Genomic DNA, 18,418 nt, shown 5'->3' on the forward strand with positions numbered 1-18,418 from the left:
AAAGAAAATAAATCTGCACAGCCATCATCTTGTTGATTCCCTATTAAAAACTCCTCATTGGCCGGGTGTGGTGGCTCACGCCTGTAATCCCAGCACTTTGGGAGGCTGAGGTGGACGGATTGCCTGAGGTCAGGAGTTCGAGACCAGTCTGGCCAACATCGTGAAACCCCATCTCTACTAAAAACACACAAAAAATTAGCCGGGCGTGTGGCATGCGCCTGTAATCCCAGCTACTCAGGAGGCTGAGGCAGAGGAATTGCTTGAACCAGGGAGGTGGAGGTTGCAGTGAGCCGAGATTGCGCCACTGCACTCCAGCCTGGATGACTGAGGGAGACTTCGTCTCAAATACAAACAAACAAAACTCCTCATTATGTACCTATCACTGACCAAAGGAAGTTACCCATTCTCAAAATACTTTCTTCATCCACTGCCTCCAGTTCTGGCTGGCAATATCTCCCATACCAAACCGTTAACACCCAGATCCTTTTACACTACCAGTCCCATAGCAGGCATTAAAAAGTTAGTTATTTAACTTTTTTCACCAGGGACAAAAGTCCTTAAAACAGGAAAAAAACTGGAAAGGATTACAAATCACCATGTGAAGTTTAAGTATTAGAGCACCTAAAGAGGATTTACAAGATAAGTTGTCTGCAGGGCAACCACTCAGACGACGAATCCACCACCAAGAGAAGGTTTTTAGTCAAATATCCTTTTTTTAGTAAAATATCCTTTTTTTTTTTTTTGAGATGGAGTTTTGCTCTCGGTGGCCCAGACGAGTACAGTGGTGTGGCGCGATCTCGGTTCACTGCAACCTCTGCCTCCCAGGTTCAAGCGATTCTCCTGCCTCAGCCTCCCAAGAAGCTGGGATTACAGGCATGTGCCACCACGCCCAGCTAATTTTGTATTTTTAGTAGAGACGGGGTTTTCGCCATGTTGGCCATGGCTGGTTTCGAACCCCTGACCACAGGTGATCCGCCGGCCTGGGCCTCCCAAAGTGCTGGGATTACAGGCGCGAGCCACCGCGCCCTGCCTAAAATACCCATTTTAATTGCATTTCAATGACGTTACTCGGTCATTGACCTCTTACGCAAGGAGGGCGGGGTTAGGGAGACAGCTGGACTTCTTCCTCGCCCTCCCTCCACTGGACTGGCTGGCGCAGGGAGTAGCCCTGCCCTTGGTCGATTTGGCATCTTCATTGGTCAATTTTTTCCTAGGAGGCGGTCGTGTGTTGATTCCGCCCGCTATATAGGCGGGGTCTCTCCGCCACAGGGGCTGGGATGGTGGGGGCTGCTGAAGCCGCCATCTTGGATTCCGCGGTAGCGGAGGCGCCGCTTCTGGGGAGTGGCCTTTCTCTTCCCCTCCCTCCCGGTTCGGTGGCGGCGGCTCCTCCCACTGGGGGGGGGTGGCGCGGCGGCGGTGGCATCTACGGCCATGGCGGCGACTACTGCCAACCCCGGTGAGGAGACGGAGGACTGGGGCGCCTCTAAAGGGGAGGGGCTGAAGGGGCTGACAACTAAGGAGACCCAGGGCTGAGGGGACGCAGCTGGAGCTGAAGGCGCCGGGGCGGGGCGGAGGCCGCGAGGGACGGTGGGGGAGCGGTGACCTGGGGAGGGGCGCGATCCTGGGGACTTGGGTAGACTCAAGGTGGAGGGAGCGAGGGGGCAGGTGGGAGTTGGGGGCTCCCTCTCCTGACCTCCGTTGGAGCGGCGGCCAGTGGGGGCTGGCTCGCCCTCACTCCTCGGGCGGCGTCTGGTCTGTGATGTGGTCCTCTTTTAACCCTCTGCCCGCTGGAGCCGCTTGATGCCGAATACTGTAGGCAGAGTGGCTCCGTTTACTTTAAGAGTAGTTTGGATTCATAAACCCTGGAACATATTGCTCTTTAGTTGACGTGTTGCTTCCAAACATTTAAAGGTTTAGATTTTAATTTTAAAAATAAAAAATTGACGTTCTTTGATATATACGACATCTCTTTAGGCTGTTACCTCCCACCCGCAACCCCCGTCCCCGTCCCCGGACTATACTTTGAAACTTAGATCTTGTGTTAAGAGGGCCTGTCTGCCTGCTGAGGGCAGGGGTTTGTGTAATGGTTGTGGTTTCGGACAGGTCTTTAGTCCACAGCCCCAGGTTTAAATCTTGTTAGGCCTAGGTCCAGCCAGTTTCCAAACTCTTTCAGAAAAGTTTGATTCCACACCATTTCTCAGTTTCAAAAAATAATCAAATATCAAAAAGATCTAGTCTGTTTTGTCTAAGAGATGGAATAGGGTGTAGTGCAGTTCTAGAGAGATCAGATCTTCAAATTACTAGTCCCACCCTGCCCTCTTTCCTCTATGTTACAGTTATTTCTCCTTAGAAGGTATTTCATTTTAGGGGCCTAGTTTATCTTGCAGACTTTGGTCATTCTTGCAAAATAAAGTCTATCCGTTTCCAAAAACCAATATATTTGATAGCTTTAAAAAGAAAGGGCCTTGAGGTGTGTGTGTGTGTTGCGGAGAATTTCTTGAAAATACAACAGTGGGAGTGATTACCCCCATCCCCACATTGAAATTTAAATTAGATTTTTTTTTCATGTTACTGAAAGGCAGTATTATTTTGCAATATCCAGATTTTGCTGGACAGTTGAATCACTGAAATTTCTTTTCTACCATGTTTCTGGGAACAGCTATTTTAAGAAATGATTAATTTGTCACATGTCATTATCTGTATTTAATTTTTAAAAATTTTTTTTAAAGGAAAGAGAGGTAAAATTAATGGCAAAAATTACATTGCGGGAAGTGCTGAGTGATAGAATAAAACTATAAAACAGGAAAAATGCCATTATGGCAAACCTGACCTTGTAGTAATATAACCTATCTGAACTATGGAATAAATAAACAAGATTTTTAACTGATCACACATTGCAAAATACTTATATAACCCTAGTTAAATTGCAAAGCATTTCTCTTATTAAGAAGTCGCCTGAGTAAACAAGTTTTAGTTCATATGTCAGGAGCTTTTTTCCAGCTGTGTGGGTGGGGTTGCTTTATTTTGTTTTGTTTTTTAAACAGCAGCAACCAGAATGACAGCCTCTTGACCATATCTTCATAAGCTGATCAATATCAGCTTAAATCTCAGCAGAAAATAGCATGTGTTTGTGTGTATGTGTGTATGCAGAATCCTTGTTAATGAAACGCTTTGTTTACTATGCTTTGGCTGCTTGGTTCTGCAATTTTTAGATTTCCTTTTTCTTTTTCTTTTCCTTTCTCCTCTCCCCTCTCCCCTCTTTTTCTTTTGATGCAGGGTCTTGCTTCTTGCTCTGTCGCCCGGTCTGGAGTACAGTGGCAAGATCACTGCTCACGGCATCTTCCACCTCCGGGGCTCAAGTGATCTTCTCACGATCAGCCTCCTGAATAGCTGGGACTACAGGTGCCTTGCCACCATGCCTGGTTAATTTTTAAATTTTTTTGTGGAGACAGATGCCTTGCTATGTTGCTCACGCTGATCTTGATCTCCTGGTCTCAAGCAAGCCTTGCCTCAGTCTCTCAAAGTTGGGAATACAGGTGTGAGACACTCTACCTGGCCAGATATCTTTTTTGATATTAAAAAATTCTTCCATCTCTTCTAACTTATCGATTCCATGTTCAGTTCAATCAAATCAGAAGATATGTTTTCTTTTTTCTTTTCTCCCTTTGCACTTTTATATCAAGAGGAAGAGAGCATAGATACATTGTGGATTTTTTCAGTAGTCTATTGCATTTTGGGAAATGAGATTAATGAATGGAGGGACATTAGGTGGAAATGTACTGTGCTTAGTGAAAGTAAATGTTTTCAGGTCAGAATTCTTTGCTATACTGTCATACCTTCTTTCCTTAGAGCCATTTTAAGGACTAGGGACACCATGCCTATTTCTTTGAGTTTTTTCTACTTTGTATTTTTGCTGGAGTACTAATTTTTTTTTTTTTTTTTTTTAACAATTCTTGTTAGTTTTGTCAAGACGATTTAAAAAAAAATTTCACTCTTTAAGCTTCACTTGAGTTAATCCTTTTTAAAAATATATTTATTTTTATTTTTGAGACAGGGTCTCGCTCTGTCTCCCAGACTGTAGTGCAGTGGTGTAATCACAGCTCACTGCAGCCTTGAACTCCTGAGCTCAAGTGATCTTGCAGCCTCAGCCTCCTGAGTATCTGGGTCTACAGACACACACCACCACACCTGGATACATTTTTTAACTTTTTGTAGAAATGGGATCTTGCTATGTTGCCCAGGCTGGTCTTGAACTCCTGGCCTCAAGCAATCCGCCCACCTCACCCTCCTAAGCTGCTGGGATTATAGGTGTGAGCCACTGATCCGGCCAAGTTAATCCTTAGGGTTAGTAATAGCGCTTAAACATGTTAACTGTGCTGGTGGCCCTGCAGTGTTTTTCAAGGGGACCAGGTTCTTCTGCATTTTTCACTGTGGTGCTGCATTAGAAGAAGAGCAAAATATGGTTGATACTCTCTAAGAGTTGTGTTGAAGTAATAGTTCTAATGTGATTTTTTTTTGTCAAATTGATAATTCTTCATATTCTATCATTTTTCACTGGTTCTACTTATCACTGGCAAGTAGAACTCCGTGGGTAGGTGGTCCATGAAACTTTAGGCTATTTCTTTCTTGTCTATGGACTACTAACAGTTTGGAGGAACACATTTTTTTTCCCCATAGGAGAGGGTCTTGCTCTGCCACCGAGGCTGGAGTACAGTGACACAATCATGCCTCACTGCAGCCTTGACCTTCTGGGACCATGTGATCCTCCCACTTCAGCCTCCTAAGTAGGTGGGACCACAGGTGTGCACCACCATGGCTGGCTAATTTTAAATTTTTTTTAGAGACAGGGTCTTGCTATGTTGCCCAGGCCCGTGTTTAACTCCTGGCCTTAAGTGATCTTCCTGTATTGGGCCCCCGCTAAGAGCTGGGATTATAGGCATGAGCCACCATGCCCAGCCAAGGTGGAACACTTTTTAAATTGAATGTGTGATTTGTAATGCATTGGCTGAGGGAATAGTTGGGAGGAGATTCGGTATTTGATTTACAGTTCCAAATTCAGACTAGAGACGTTGAATTAGTTTGTAGTAAATGTAGGTTTTTTTCTCTCTTGATTCTGGTATTCTCATTAGTAGAGAATTCTTTTTGTGCTATTATGTATAAGTTACGGTGGATGGAGAATGTAGTAGAAGGAAAAGGGTAATACCGTTTGGGTTTGCAAGGCTGTCATTTAGGAAGAAAATTTTTTTTAGCTATTTTTCACCTATGTAACTTACAGTTTTAACTGCATCAATTAACAAAATTCTTTTTTTTTTTTTTTTTTTTGAGATGGAGTCTTGCTCTGTTGCCCTGGCTGGAGTGCAGTGGCCGGATTTCAGCTCACTGCAAGCTCCGCCTCCCAGGTTTACGCCGTTCTCCTGCCTCAGCCTCCCGTGTAGCTGGGACTACAGGCGCCTGCCACCTCGCCCAGCTAGTTTTTTTGTATTTTTTAGTAGAGACGGGGTTTCACCGTGTTAGCCAGGATGGTCTCGATCTCCTGACCTCGTGATCTGCCCGTCTCGGCCTCCCAAAGTGCTGGGATTACAGGCTTGAGCCACCGCGCCCAGCCACAAAATTCTTACCTGTTACCTTCATTTACCTTTTTCAGATATGGGAAAATAGGAATTCATACAGTGTAAAGTTAAGATGTCAAGATATTCTTTTATGGCCAGGTGTGGTGGCTTGTGCCTCTAATCCCTTTGGGAGGCCGAGGCAGGCAGATGGCTTGAGCCCAGGAATTTGAGACCAGCCTGGACAACATGACAAAACCGCTTATCTACAAAAAATACAAAAAATTATCCAGGCACTGTGGTGTACTTTTATAGTCCCAGCTACGTGGGAAGCTAAGATGGGAGTATCACCTGAGCCTGGAAAGTTGAGACTGCAGTGAGCTGTGATCATGCCACTGTACTCCAGCCTAGGTGTCACAGTGAGACCCTGTCCCCCAACAAAAAAAGAGATATTATTATATTGCAAAGGCCTTTTTTTTTTTTTTTTTTTTTTTTTTTTTTTTTTTTTTTGAGACAGAGTCTCGCTTAGTCGCCCAGGCTGGGGTGCAATGGCGCGATCTCGGCTCACTGCAAGCTCCGCCTCCCGGGTTCACGCCATTCTCCTGCCTCAGCCTCCCGAGTAGCTGGGACTACAGGCGCCCGCCACCTCGCCCGGCTAGTTTTTTGTATTTTTTAGTAGAGATGGGGTTTCACCGTGTTAGCCAGGATGGTCTCGATCTCCTGACCTCGTGATCCGCCCGCCTCGGCCTCCCAAAGTGCTGGGATTACAGGCGCGAGCCACCGCGCCCGGCCTTTTTTTTTTTTTATTATTATACTTTTAAGTTCTAGGGTACATGTGCATAACGTGCAGGTTTGTTACATATGTATACATGTGCCGTGTTGGTGTGCTGCACCCATCAACTCGTCAGCACCCATCAACTTGTCATTTACATCAGGTATAACTCCCAATGCAATCCCTCCCCGCTCCCCCCAACCACCGTCTGTTTTTAAGAATACTGCCTTGGCTGGGCGCGGTGGCTCATGCCTGTAATGCCAGCACTTTGGGAGGCCGAGGCAGGTGGATCACCTGAGGTCAGGAGTTTGAGACCAGCCTGACCAACACGGCAAAACCCCATCTCTACTAAAAATACAAAAATTAGCCGGGCATGGTGGCAGGTGCCTATAATCCCAGGCACTTGGGAGGCTGAGGTGGGAGAATCACTTGAACCTGGAAGGTGGTGGTTGCAGTGAGCCGAGATCATGCCACTGCTCTCCAGCCTGGGTGACAGAGCGAGACTCCATCTCAAAAAAGAAAAAAAAAAAAATAAATAATGCTGCCTGATATGCCATAATGACTTTAGTAAGTAGACATCAGTGAATCTTCAGGTTGGAAATATGACAACGCCTATCATTTTACACTTAAGGAGACACCCAGGGAAAGGAGTGGATAATTAAGTTCCTTCTGTATGCCAGGTTACACTTTCCTATTTTGTTGACTAATCTTTATGTCTAGTCTGTAGCAACTGTCTCCAACTTTTCACATAAGTTCTTCAAATTTAGGTCACTTTTCATAATTTTGTCAATGTATTTTCTTACTTGTTTTAAAGTTTTTATTATTTTACGTAGTGTCTGGGTCTCACTATATTGCCCAGGCTGGTCTCAAACTCCTGGGCTTAAGCAATCCTCCTGCCTCGGCCTCCCAGTGTGCCGGGGTTACAGGTGTGAGTCACCCTGCCAGGCCCGTTTTATATTTTCCCTCCATCTTTTCATTGCAGTTGAATGGAGAAGTAAGTTTATGGGTTCAGCAGTATACTTAGGGCTGGACGTGGTGGCTCATACCTGTAGTCCTGGCACTTTGGGAGACTGATGTGAGTGGATTGCTTGAGCCCAAAAGTTTGAGACCAGCCTGGGCAACATGGTGAAACCCAATCTGTACAAAAAAATACAAAAAATTAGCAGGGTGTGGTGGCATCCCCTGTAGTCCCAGCTACGCGGGAGACTGAGATGGGAGGATGACCTGAGCCTGGGAGGTCGAGGCTGCAGTGAGCCGTGATTGTGCCACTGCACTCCAGTCTGGGTGACTGGGAGACAGCGTGAGACCCTGTCTCAAAAAACAAAACAAAACCAGCATACTTAGGATGTAAGTTCCATGAGAGCAGAACTTTTGCTTTCCTTGTTTGCCAAAGTACTGCAGTGCTTACAGTGGGTGCCTAGTATGTTGGATTAGAGTTCAATATATGTTTGTTGAATAAAAATGAATGTAAAACTCACTGTTAATATGAAATACCTTTGAAGGGATAAGACTAATTAAGCCATTGACATCATGAATTTGTACGAACTATAATAATATCTAATATTTATTAGTAATATGTACTAACTGTTCTCATTTAATTTTTATGACAATTGTATTAGGTAAGTATTATTATCCTTGTTTTACAGATGAGGAAACTAAGGCACAGAGAGTGAATATGTAACTTGTCTGAAGTCACATAGCTACTAGAAGGTAGAGACAGAATTTTATTGTTGGCAGTCCATCTACACAGTCATCATTCTTAATCTCTAAGTTATTATTTTTTCCATTGGGACCTAGAGTCATCTTCCTACTGAAATGTAGTACAATGGGTATCTTTTGAGAAGGAGGTAGGTGGAGTATTGTCTTTTTTGCAGATGAAAAGGGTGAAATACCACATTAGATAGCCTGGGGGCAAGGTATTGCTTGGTTGGAGAACCAAGTGCAAGGTGCTGAAAAAAGGAGCTAGAAGAGTAGTTTCCAGGCTGAGTGTGGCGGCTCACACCTGTAATCTCAGCACTTTGAGAGGCCAGGGTGAAAGGACTGTTTAAGCCCAGAAGTTGGAGACCAGCCTGAGCAATATAATGAGACCTTGTCTCCACAAAAATATGTATATAAAAAATTAGCTAGATGTGGTGGTGGATGCCTATAGTCCCAACTACTTGGGAGGCTGAGGTGGTGGGAGGATCTCTGAGCTTGCTAGGTCAAGGCTGTAGTGAGCCATGATCACGCCACTGGACTCTAGTCTGGGTGACAGTGAGCCTGTCTCTAGGAAAAAAAAAAAAAGAGTAGTTTCTTAAAATCTTTTCTGTAACATTCTATATTTGTTTTGTTTTGTTTTGTTTTTTTGAGACGGATTGTCCCTGTTGCCCAGGCTGGAGTGCAGTGGTGCGATCTCAGCTCACTGCAAGCTCCGCCTCCCAGGTTCATGCCATTCTCCTGCCTCAGCCTCCCCAGTAGCTGAGACTACAGGCATCTGTCACCACGCCCCGCTAATTTTTTGTATTTTTTTTTTTTTTTGAGACAGAGTCTCGCTCTGTCACCCAGGCTGGAGTGCAGTGGCGCGATCTCCTCTCACTGCAAGCTCCCCCTCCCGGGTTTTATGCCATTCTTCTGCCTCAGCCTCCTGAGTAGCTGGGACTATAGGTGCCTGCCACCACGCCTGGCTAGTTTTTTGTATTTTTTAGTAGAGACGGGGTTTCACTATGTTAGCCAGGATGGTCTCGATCTCCTGACCTCGTGATCCGCTTGTCTCGGCCTCCCAAAGTGCTGGGATTACAGGCTTGAGCCACGGCGCCCGGCCAGTTTTTTGTATTTTGAGTAGAGACAGGGTTTCACCATGTTAGCCAGGATGGTCTCGATCTCCTGACCTCGTGATCTGCCCGCCTCAGCCTCCCAAAGTGCTGGGATTACAGGCGTGAGCCACCGCGCCCGGCCTAACATTCTATATTTCTTTCTCCTAGTTCTGTGTTTCAATTCTTTAAATACTTTTAAGGTTTTTTTTGAGACAAGGTCCTGTTGTGTCAGCCAGGCTGGAGTGCAGTAGCATGACCATAGTTTGCTGCAACACCTCCAATTGCTAGGCTCAAGTGATTCTGCCTCCTCAGTTTCCTGAGTATTTGGGACTGTAGGCATGCACCATCATGCCCAGCTAATTTTTTAATTTTGTAGAGACAGGATCTCGCTATGTTGCCCAGGCTGGTCTTGAACTACTGTCCTCGAGTGATACTCCTGCTTTTGGCCTCCCAGATTGCTGGGATTACAGGCATGAATCATTATGCACTGCAGCTTTTAGGGTTGTTGTTAGAATCCTCTCCAAGTTCTTGGTACTCCACAATTGAGCCTCTCCTAGAAACTTGGTTTCAGAGACACTGTGTTGCTTGGTCTTTATCACTGATTGTTCCTTCTTTGTCCTTTTTGCTTGTTTTTCTGCTTCTTTCTTTTTTTTGTTCAGTGTGCTTCTACTTTTCTCTTCTCATGCTTGAGGCGAGAACTGTTTTTTGAGTCAGGGTCTTGCTATGTTGCCCAAGTTGGTCTTGAACTCCTGAGCTCAAATGATCCTCCTGCCTCGGCTTCCCGAGTAGCTGGGATTAGAAGTGTACACCACAGTACCCGGTTTGGGGCTAGAACTAAATAGTAAACCAGGCAATTTCCTTCATTTCTTCCCATTTGCCTACCTACCTGCCTTCCTAGCTGCTTGCCTTCCTACTTCAGTTTGACATTCACTTGGTACCTACCATAATCCCCTTCGCTTTGTATTAGTCCATTCTCACACTGCTATAAAGAACTACCAGAGACTGGATAATTTATGCAGAAAAGAGGTTTAATTGACGAGCAGTTCTGCAGACTGTATGGGAGGCATGGCTAGGGAGGCCTCAGGAAACTTGGAATCATGGCGGAAGGCTAAGGGGAAACAAGCATGTCTTCATATGGCTGGCAGGATAGAGGGAGAGAAGGGGAAGGTGCTACACACTTTCAAACAACCAGATCTCTTGAGAACTCTATCATGAGAGAGCACTAGGGGGATGGTGCTAACCCATTAGAAACCACCCCCATGATCCCATAACCTCCCACCAGGCTGCACCTTCAACACTGGGGATTACAATTTGACATGATATTTGGGCGGAGACACACAGAGCCAAACCATATCACCCTTCATTTATCTTTTATGTATAAAAGACTCCAAAAATTTCATTCCTGGCTTCTCACATAAACTGCTTTCCTATATTTTTATCTATTTAAAAGATCTCTCTCTTTCTCTCTCTTTTTTTTTTTTTTAAGTTGAGACAAGGTTTTACTATGTTGCCCAGGCTCATCTTGAAATCCTGGACTCAAGCATTCCTCCCACTTCAGCCACCTGGACTACAGGTGTGTGCCATTGTGCCTGGCTGCATCTCTGTTTGAATAGTTTTTTTTTTTTTTTTTTTAATTTATAGAAACGAGGTCTCACTGTATTGCCCAGACTGGTCTTGAACTGCTGAGCTCAAGTAGTCCTACCGCCTTGGTCTCCCTAGTAGCTGGAATTGTAGGTGTATGACACCATGCCCGGCTCTATTTGAGTAATCTTTTTTTGTTTGTTTGTTTTTGTTTTAAAGACAGAGTCTCTCTGTGTTACCCAGGCTGGAGTGCAGTGGTGCAATCTTGGCTCGCTGCAGTCTCCGCCTCCTAGGTTCAAATGATTTTTGTGCCTCAGTATCTCGAGTAGCTGGGACTACAGTGTGCCACCACGCCTGGCTAATTTTTTGTATCTTTAGTAGAGTTGGGGTTTCACCATGTTGGCCAGGCTGGTCTCGAACTCCTGTCCTCAAGTGATCTGCCCGCCTCGGCCTCCCACAGTGTTGGGATTACAAGTGTGAGCCATTGCGCCCAGCCTCTATTTGAATAATCTTTAACATCCTATATATGTATGTTCTCACCAGTATTTCCTTCAAATCTGCTGTCTTTCCTACCTTTTGGTATCTTTCATGACTATCAAAATTGAGTTTTTCATTTCCCCAGTCTAAGGAACTGTAAGTGTTTGGATTTTACTTTTTATGTGTTTATCTGGGTTATTACCTCTTCTCAGGTCTTTTGCCAAATATTTATGTGTGTGTGTGTGTGTGTGTGTGTGTATGTATGTATGTGTGTATACATACATACATAAAAATTATTTAAATCGGGCCGGGCGCAGTGGCTCAAGCCTGTAATCCCAGCACTTTGGGAGGCCGAGACGGGCGGATCACAAGGTCAGGAGATCGAGACCATCCTGGCTAACACGGTGAAACCCCGTCTCTACTAAAAAAACAAAAAACTAGCCGGGCGTGGTGGCGGGCGCCTGTAGTCCCAGCTACTCGGGAGGCTGAGGCAGGAGAATGGCGTGAACCCAGGAGGCGGAGCTTGCAGTGAGCTGAGATCAGGCCACTGCATTCCAGCCTGGGCGACAGAGCGAGACTCCGTTTCAAAAAAAAAAAAAAAAATTATTTAAATCAAAACTATACATGCATATTTTAATATTTAAAGACTTAGTTTTATGTTTGTTACAAAAATATTATAAGGGAGTCCTCTGCTCCCTTTCTCTCATTTCCTTCTCTCCAGTGGCATCATTTTTATTTCTTTTAACATAATTCTTTATTTCTGTTTAAATAAAATGTCCCCGTGAAAGACATTAGTTTCCAGATCGAAGGGGCCATGCACACATCAAGGCCCATTATGCTGAAATTTCAGCATCAGATAGAAAGAGAATATCCTATACGCTTCAGAGAGAATAAAATTATTCACATTCAGAAGATTCAGGAATCAGATTGGTCTTTTTTCTCAGTAGTCATGCTGAAAAGTAGAAGACCTTGGAACAGGCTGGGTGTGGTGGCTTACGCCTATATTCCCAACATTTTGGGAGGCTGAGACGAGTGGATCACCTGAGGTCAGGAGTTTGAGACCAGCCTGGCCAACATGGTGAAACCCCATCCCTACAAAAATACAAACATTAGCTGGGCATGGTGGTGCGTGCCTGTAGTACCAACTGCTTGGGAGGCTGAGGCAGGAGAATTGCTTGAACCTGGGAAGCGGAGGTTGCAGTGAGCCGAGATCACGTCACTGCACACCAGCCTGGGTGAAAGAGCAAAGACACTGTCTCAAAAAAGAAAAAAAAAAAGACTTTGGAGCAATGCCTTCAAAATTCTGAGGGAAAATAAGTTCTAATTTAGAATTCCATACCTGGGCAAACTATCAATTAGTGAAATAGAGTAAATATTTTCATACCTCCAAGGCATTTCTTACACCTTTTCAGGAATCCATTAGAAGATAGGCTCCACCAGTAGGAGAGAGTAAACCAAGAAAGTGGAGATACGAAATATAGGAAATAGGCAGTATAACAGAAGAAAAATGAAGCATGTAGTATACATACGTTGGTGTTAGCTTTCCTGTTTTCAATATGGCTCCCTCACTTCACCTTTACCTGGTGTTCACTAGACTGTAAGACCTTTGATTTACACTCTCCACAGAGTAAATCTGTCTTTTGACAGAATGGTGAGGGGTAGTTGCCTTGGTTAGAAGGAATAGAGAAAAGGATCTAGGAATCCATCTCTGTAGTAAACAGATGCTGAACGAATTCTCCTTATTTTCACTTCATTCACCCTACCCTGCATACCCAGAGTTACCTGGACTCACCAGCTTCTGAGACTTTGGGGGAATTCCATAGTGTAAATTAAGTTGGTTTTCTACTTTTTCCCTTGTCACTTTAGGATTTAGTTTTTGTCCATCTCCCAAGGCAATAGTCCATTTTATCTCTAGTTTCAAAAAAATTATTGCTCTTCCTTTCCATCCTTGTGGTTTTGTCTTATGTAAAAATTTTTTCTCTTTTAAAAAAATTTTTCCTGTGTATGAGTGAGGAGAGAAGAGAGTAGAAATAGATAGATACATTTAATTCACTATCCTTACTGAGAAGTTGCATAGTTTAAAATTTTAAAAGTAACTACCTTTTCGTCATGCCATCCTCATTTAGGCCTTTATCACTTTGTTTTTGATTAATCTTGTCTTCCTGCTTCTATTACTTCAAACTTTAAATCTGTCAGATTAATTTTAATTTATATTTTCATCTTGTTACTCAGACTTAAAGTTGTATGTTTGTCTTTGTTCAATCTGATCCAGGTGTTTCATCGTGGCATTCAAAGCTTTCTCTCAGTTAGCACTTCACATCTTACCTTTTTAGGTCTTTTTCTTTACGGCTCTTCACAGTTGCTGTTATGTGTCACCTAATGACGCCTTGCTCATCAAAGGACTGCATATATGAATGGTGGTCCCATAAGATTATAATGGAGGTGAAAAATTCCTTTTGCCCAGTGACATGTAGTTGTCATAAGGTCTTAGCACAACACATTACTTTTTCTATGTTTAGGTACATAAATAGTTACCACTGAGTTATAGTTGCCTACCGTATTCAGTATAGTAACATCTTGTTAGGACGGTTGGGAGTACTAGGCTATTACTGGGAGTAATGGGCTACATATAGGTATGTAGGCTATACACCTACATACCTAGGTGTGTAGTGGCTATACCATCTAGATTTGTGTAAGTATACTCAATGATATTCACACAATGTTGAAATCTCCTAATGACACATTTCTCAGAACGTATCCCTGTTGTTAAGTAATACATAACTGTATCTTCATGTCTCCCTTTAGACTTGCTTATGTACTTTTATCTATGTAGAATGCCTTTTTCTTCTTCTTTACTTTTTTTTTTTTTTTTCCTGAGACAGAGTGTTGCTCTTGTTGCCCAGGCTGGAGTGCAGTGGCACGATTGGCTCACTGCAACCTCTGCCTCCTGGGTTCAAACAATTCTCCTACCTCAGCCTCTTGAGTAGCTGGGATTACAGGCGCCCGCCACCACGCTCAGCTAATTTTTTATATTTTTAGTAAAGACGGGGTTTCACCATGTTGTTCAGGCTGGTCTTGAACTCCTGACCTCAGGTGATCCACCCTTCTCGGCCTCCCAGAGTGTTGGGATTACAGGCGTGAGCCACTGCTCCCGGCCTCCTTTACTTTTTTTAAGGCCCAGCTTGATGTACCTTTTTGAAACTTCCCCATGGGCTGGTTGCCTGCCTTCCTTATTTCCTTCAGTTTCCTCTTCATATTAAACATCTTCTCTGCAAGGGACTATGCCAGGCCTTGATTTAAACCAGGATTATCTTTTCTTTCTCTGAATTTCCCTGGCACTCTTTTTTTTTTTTTTTTTTGAGACAGAGTCTCATTCTGTTGCCCATGCTGGAGTGCAGTGGCGTGATCTCAGCTCACTGCAACCTTTGCCTCCCAGGCGATTCTCTTGCTTCAGCCTCCCAAGTAGCTGGGATTATAGATGTGCACCACCACACCTGACTAATTTTTGTATTTTCAGTAGAGACGGAATTTTACCGTGTTGGTCAGACTGGTCTCGAACTTGATCTCAAGTGAAAAGTGCTGGGGTTACAGGCATGAGCCACTGTGCCTGGCCTCCATGGTAATCTTGTTTTTTTTTTTTGGGAGACGGAATCTCACTCTGTCAACCAGGCTGGAGTGCAGTGGCACGATCTCGGCTCATTGCAACCTCCACCTTTCGTGTTCAAGCGATTCTTCTGCCTCAGCCTCCCGAGTAGCTGGGACTACAGGTGCGTGCCACCGTGCCCAGCTAATTTTTGTATATTTAGTAGAGATGGAGTTTCACCATATTAGCCAGGCTGGTCTCAAACTGATGTCGTGATCTGCTTGCCTCGGCCTCCCAAAGTGCTGGGATTACAGGCGTGACTCCATGGTACTCTTATATCCTATATAAACCTATTACTAAAAGAATGAACTTTTTTTTTTTTTTTTAAATAGAGGCAGGATCTCACTGTGTTGCCCAAGCTAGTTTTGAACTCCCGAGCTCAAGCAATCCTCATGCCTTGGCCTCCCAAAGTACTGGGATTATAGGCATGAGCCACTGCACTTGGCCCTGAACTTTTTTTTTAATGGAAAAAAATGTTTTTTCTTAGGAAAGTATCATATGCTCACTCAAATTTATAGGCTGAAATAGAAAAATTAGCAGTAACAAAAATATGCTCAGCCTTAATGTGTGCTAAACTAACAGCAATAATTGTCTTTCACCAAGAAAATGACCAGAAATTTGAAGGATTCCCAAAACACAATGCTGTTGGAGGTGTGGCTAAATTGATGCAGTGGATGAGGCTCTAAATTGGTATAACCTCCTTGGCAGGTAATGGGCAATCAAAGTTTTAAATGTGTCTACCCTTAGGCCCGAGGAGTCATTTTCAGAAATAATATGGAAGTACTGGTATGAAGTACTGTGCATGAAGATACACAATGATGTTCACTGAAGCATAATTTATGATAGTGAAGGTTTGAATGTTGTAGCTATACATTTATAGTACAGAGTACTATGTAACTGTTAAAAAGAATGATCTACATGTATATTTATTGCCATAGCAATATATTGTTACATGGAAGAGAAAAAGTTCAGAATAAGTACAGATGCTCCTTGACTTATGGTGGGGTTATGTCTTGATAAACCCATTGTAAATTGAAAATATCCTAAGTCAAAAATACATTTAATACACTTAATCTATTACACATTATAGCTTAGCCTAGACTACCTTAAACATGTATAGAGTACTTACATTAGCCTACAGTGGGCAAAATAATCTAACTTAAATTCTACTTTATAATAAAGTGATCCTCCTGCCTCAGCTTCCCAAGTAGCTGGGACTACAGGTGGGTACCACCACACCTAGGTGATTTTATTTTTATTTTTATTTATTTATTTTTTTGTAGAGACAGGGTCTCACTATGTTCCCCAGGCTGGTCTTGAACTCCTGAGCTCAAGCAATCCTCCCACCTCAGCTTCCCAAAGCACTGGGATTACAGGCATGAGCCACTGAGCCCAGCCTTGAGTATATTTTATCTCTTATTTTTTAATCTCAGTTTATATATACCTAACTCTGTAATCAAAAAGAGGTGCAGGCTGGACATGGTGGCTCATGCCTGTAATCCAAGAGCTTTGGGAGGCCAAGGTGAGCAGATTACTTGAGCCCAGGAGTTCGAGACTAGCCTTTGCAACACTGTGAAACCCCATCTGTACAAAAAATACAAGTTAGCCAGCATGGTGGCCCATGCCTGTAGTCCCAGCTACTTAAGAGGTTGATGTGGGAGGATCACTTGAACCTGGGAAGTCGAGGCTGCAATGAGCTGTGATTGCACCACTGCACTTCATCCTGGGCAACAGAGCAGATCCTGTCTTTAAAAAAAAAAAAAAAAAAAAAAGTGCATTTTTTTCTTAGTAAAAATGGAGGCCTGATCTTCAACTTGCTCGTCATTTTAATATACGTCATGAATATTTACACACATATCTCATTGTTTTTTGTTAGTTCATACTGTATGATGTACAATATTTTGTGCATCAAATAACACTACCAACAGTGAAAAGGCAACCCATGGAATAGAAAAAAATTTTTCTTTTTTTTTTTTTTTTTTTTTTTTGAGACAGAGTCTTACTCTGTCACCCAGGCTGGAGTGCAGTGGTGCGATCTCCACTTCCTGCAACCTCTGACTCTCAGGTTTAAGTGATTCTCAAGCCTCAGCCTCCCAAGTAGCTGGGATTACAGGCATGCACCACCACGCCCAGCTAATTTTTGTATTTTTATTAGAGACGGGGTTTCCCCATGTTGGCCAGGCTGATCTTTAACTCCTGATCTCAAGTGATCCGCTCACCTCAGCCTCCCAAAATGCTAGGATTACAGACGTGAGCCACCATGCCCAGCAGAAAAAAAAATTTCGAATCATATAAACAACACAGAGTATCCAAAGTATATAAAGAGCAGCCAGACACAGTGGCTTACACCTGTAATCCCAGCACTTTGGGAGGCCAAGGTGGGCTTATCACCTGAAGTCAGGAGTTCGAGACCAGCCTAGCCAACATGGTGAAATCCCATCTCTACTAAAAATACAAAAATTAGCCGGGCATGGTGGTGGGCGCCTGTAATCCCAGCTACTCGGGAAGCTGAGGCAGGGAGAATTAATTGAACCCAGGAGGTGGAGGTTGCAGTGAGCCAAGATCATACCACTGCACTCCAGCCTGAGCGACAGAGAAAGACTCTGCCTCAAAAAAATAAACAAAAAATAAAACAAAATATATAAAGAGCTCCTACAACTCACTTGAACCCCGGAGGCTGAGGCTGCAGTGAGCTGTGATCATGCCACTGTACTCCAGCCTGGGCTGGACAAAGTGAGACCCTGTCTTTAAAAAAAAAAAAAAAAAGTACTCAGCTGTTAGTAATGGTTACTGCTGGGGGATGAGATTGAATTGGAAGGAGAGAGGAAAGGTACAGGGAGGCAGGAAAGGGAGACAATGATGAGGGACTTTCAGTTTTACTTTACATAATTTTCTTTTAAGTATTGGAATTTAGGTGATTTTTCCTTTTGGGTTTTTCTGTATTTTCCAATCACGATAAATAAAATAAATTATAAATATTTGTTGCATGAATGAAATGTATAAACCCATTTATATATGTTTTTTAAATTAGTGTATTATTAAGTGTATACAATATTAGTATATTGTTAACTATGTACAAGCTTTTTAACTTGAAGGTTGCAGAATATAGTACTTCCAAACTCTGTGATGTGGGGAGAACTGAAGTATGGGGATATCTTGTACCAGTGTAAGAATTCAAGAAGAGACCATGTGTGGTGGCTCATGCCTATAATCCCAGCGCTTTGGGAGGCCAAAGTGGAACGATCACTTGGAGCTAGGTGTTCAAGACCAGCCTGGGCAACATATCCAGACCCCATCTCTAAGAAAAAAAAAAAAAAAAAATTTAGCTGGGTGTGGTAGTGCGGGCCTGTAGTCTTAGCTACTCCGGAAGCTGAGGTGGGAGGATTGCTTGAGCCCAGGAGTTTGAGGCTATAGTGAGCTATGATTATACCAGTGCACTCTAGCCCAGGCAACAGAGTGAGACCTGGTCTCAAAAAAAAAAAAAAAAAAAAAAAAATCAAGTAAGAGCAATCTGGATATGAGCATTTGGGATTTTTAGCAAACTGCTGAGATTTTGTCTATAGCTTGAACATTTCTTTTAGCTAACTTGATACTGCTGATACGCAAG

At 43.4% G+C, this 18,418-nt stretch overlaps 1 protein-coding gene across 14 annotated transcripts in view; it reads left to right on the plus strand.

The window, feature by feature from the left end:
• Positions 1–1,274: 1,274 nt before the first annotated feature.
• Positions 1,275–18,418, plus strand: part of ARNT (aryl hydrocarbon receptor nuclear translocator) — a 66,340-nt gene continuing 49,196 nt past the window's right edge. For 7 of the 14 annotated variants that reach the window (XM_005541962.4, XM_005541963.4, XM_005541964.4 and 4 more), the window contains exon 1: positions 1,275–1,456. In XM_005541962.4, coding sequence (XP_005542019.3) covers positions 1,432–1,456 — 25 coding nt within the window. In that variant the 5' untranslated portion in view covers positions 1,275–1,431. Of the gene's footprint in view, positions 1,457–14,813; positions 14,936–18,418 lie in introns of those variants that run through there. The other 7 variants (XM_073996288.1, XM_073996291.1, XM_073996292.1 and 4 more) reach the window with 2 other exon arrangements.

The sequence above is a fragment of the Macaca fascicularis genome, chromosome 1, assembly GCF_037993035.2.
Source record: "Macaca fascicularis isolate 582-1 chromosome 1, T2T-MFA8v1.1".
Lineage (NCBI taxonomy): Eukaryota > Metazoa > Chordata > Mammalia > Primates > Cercopithecidae > Macaca > Macaca fascicularis.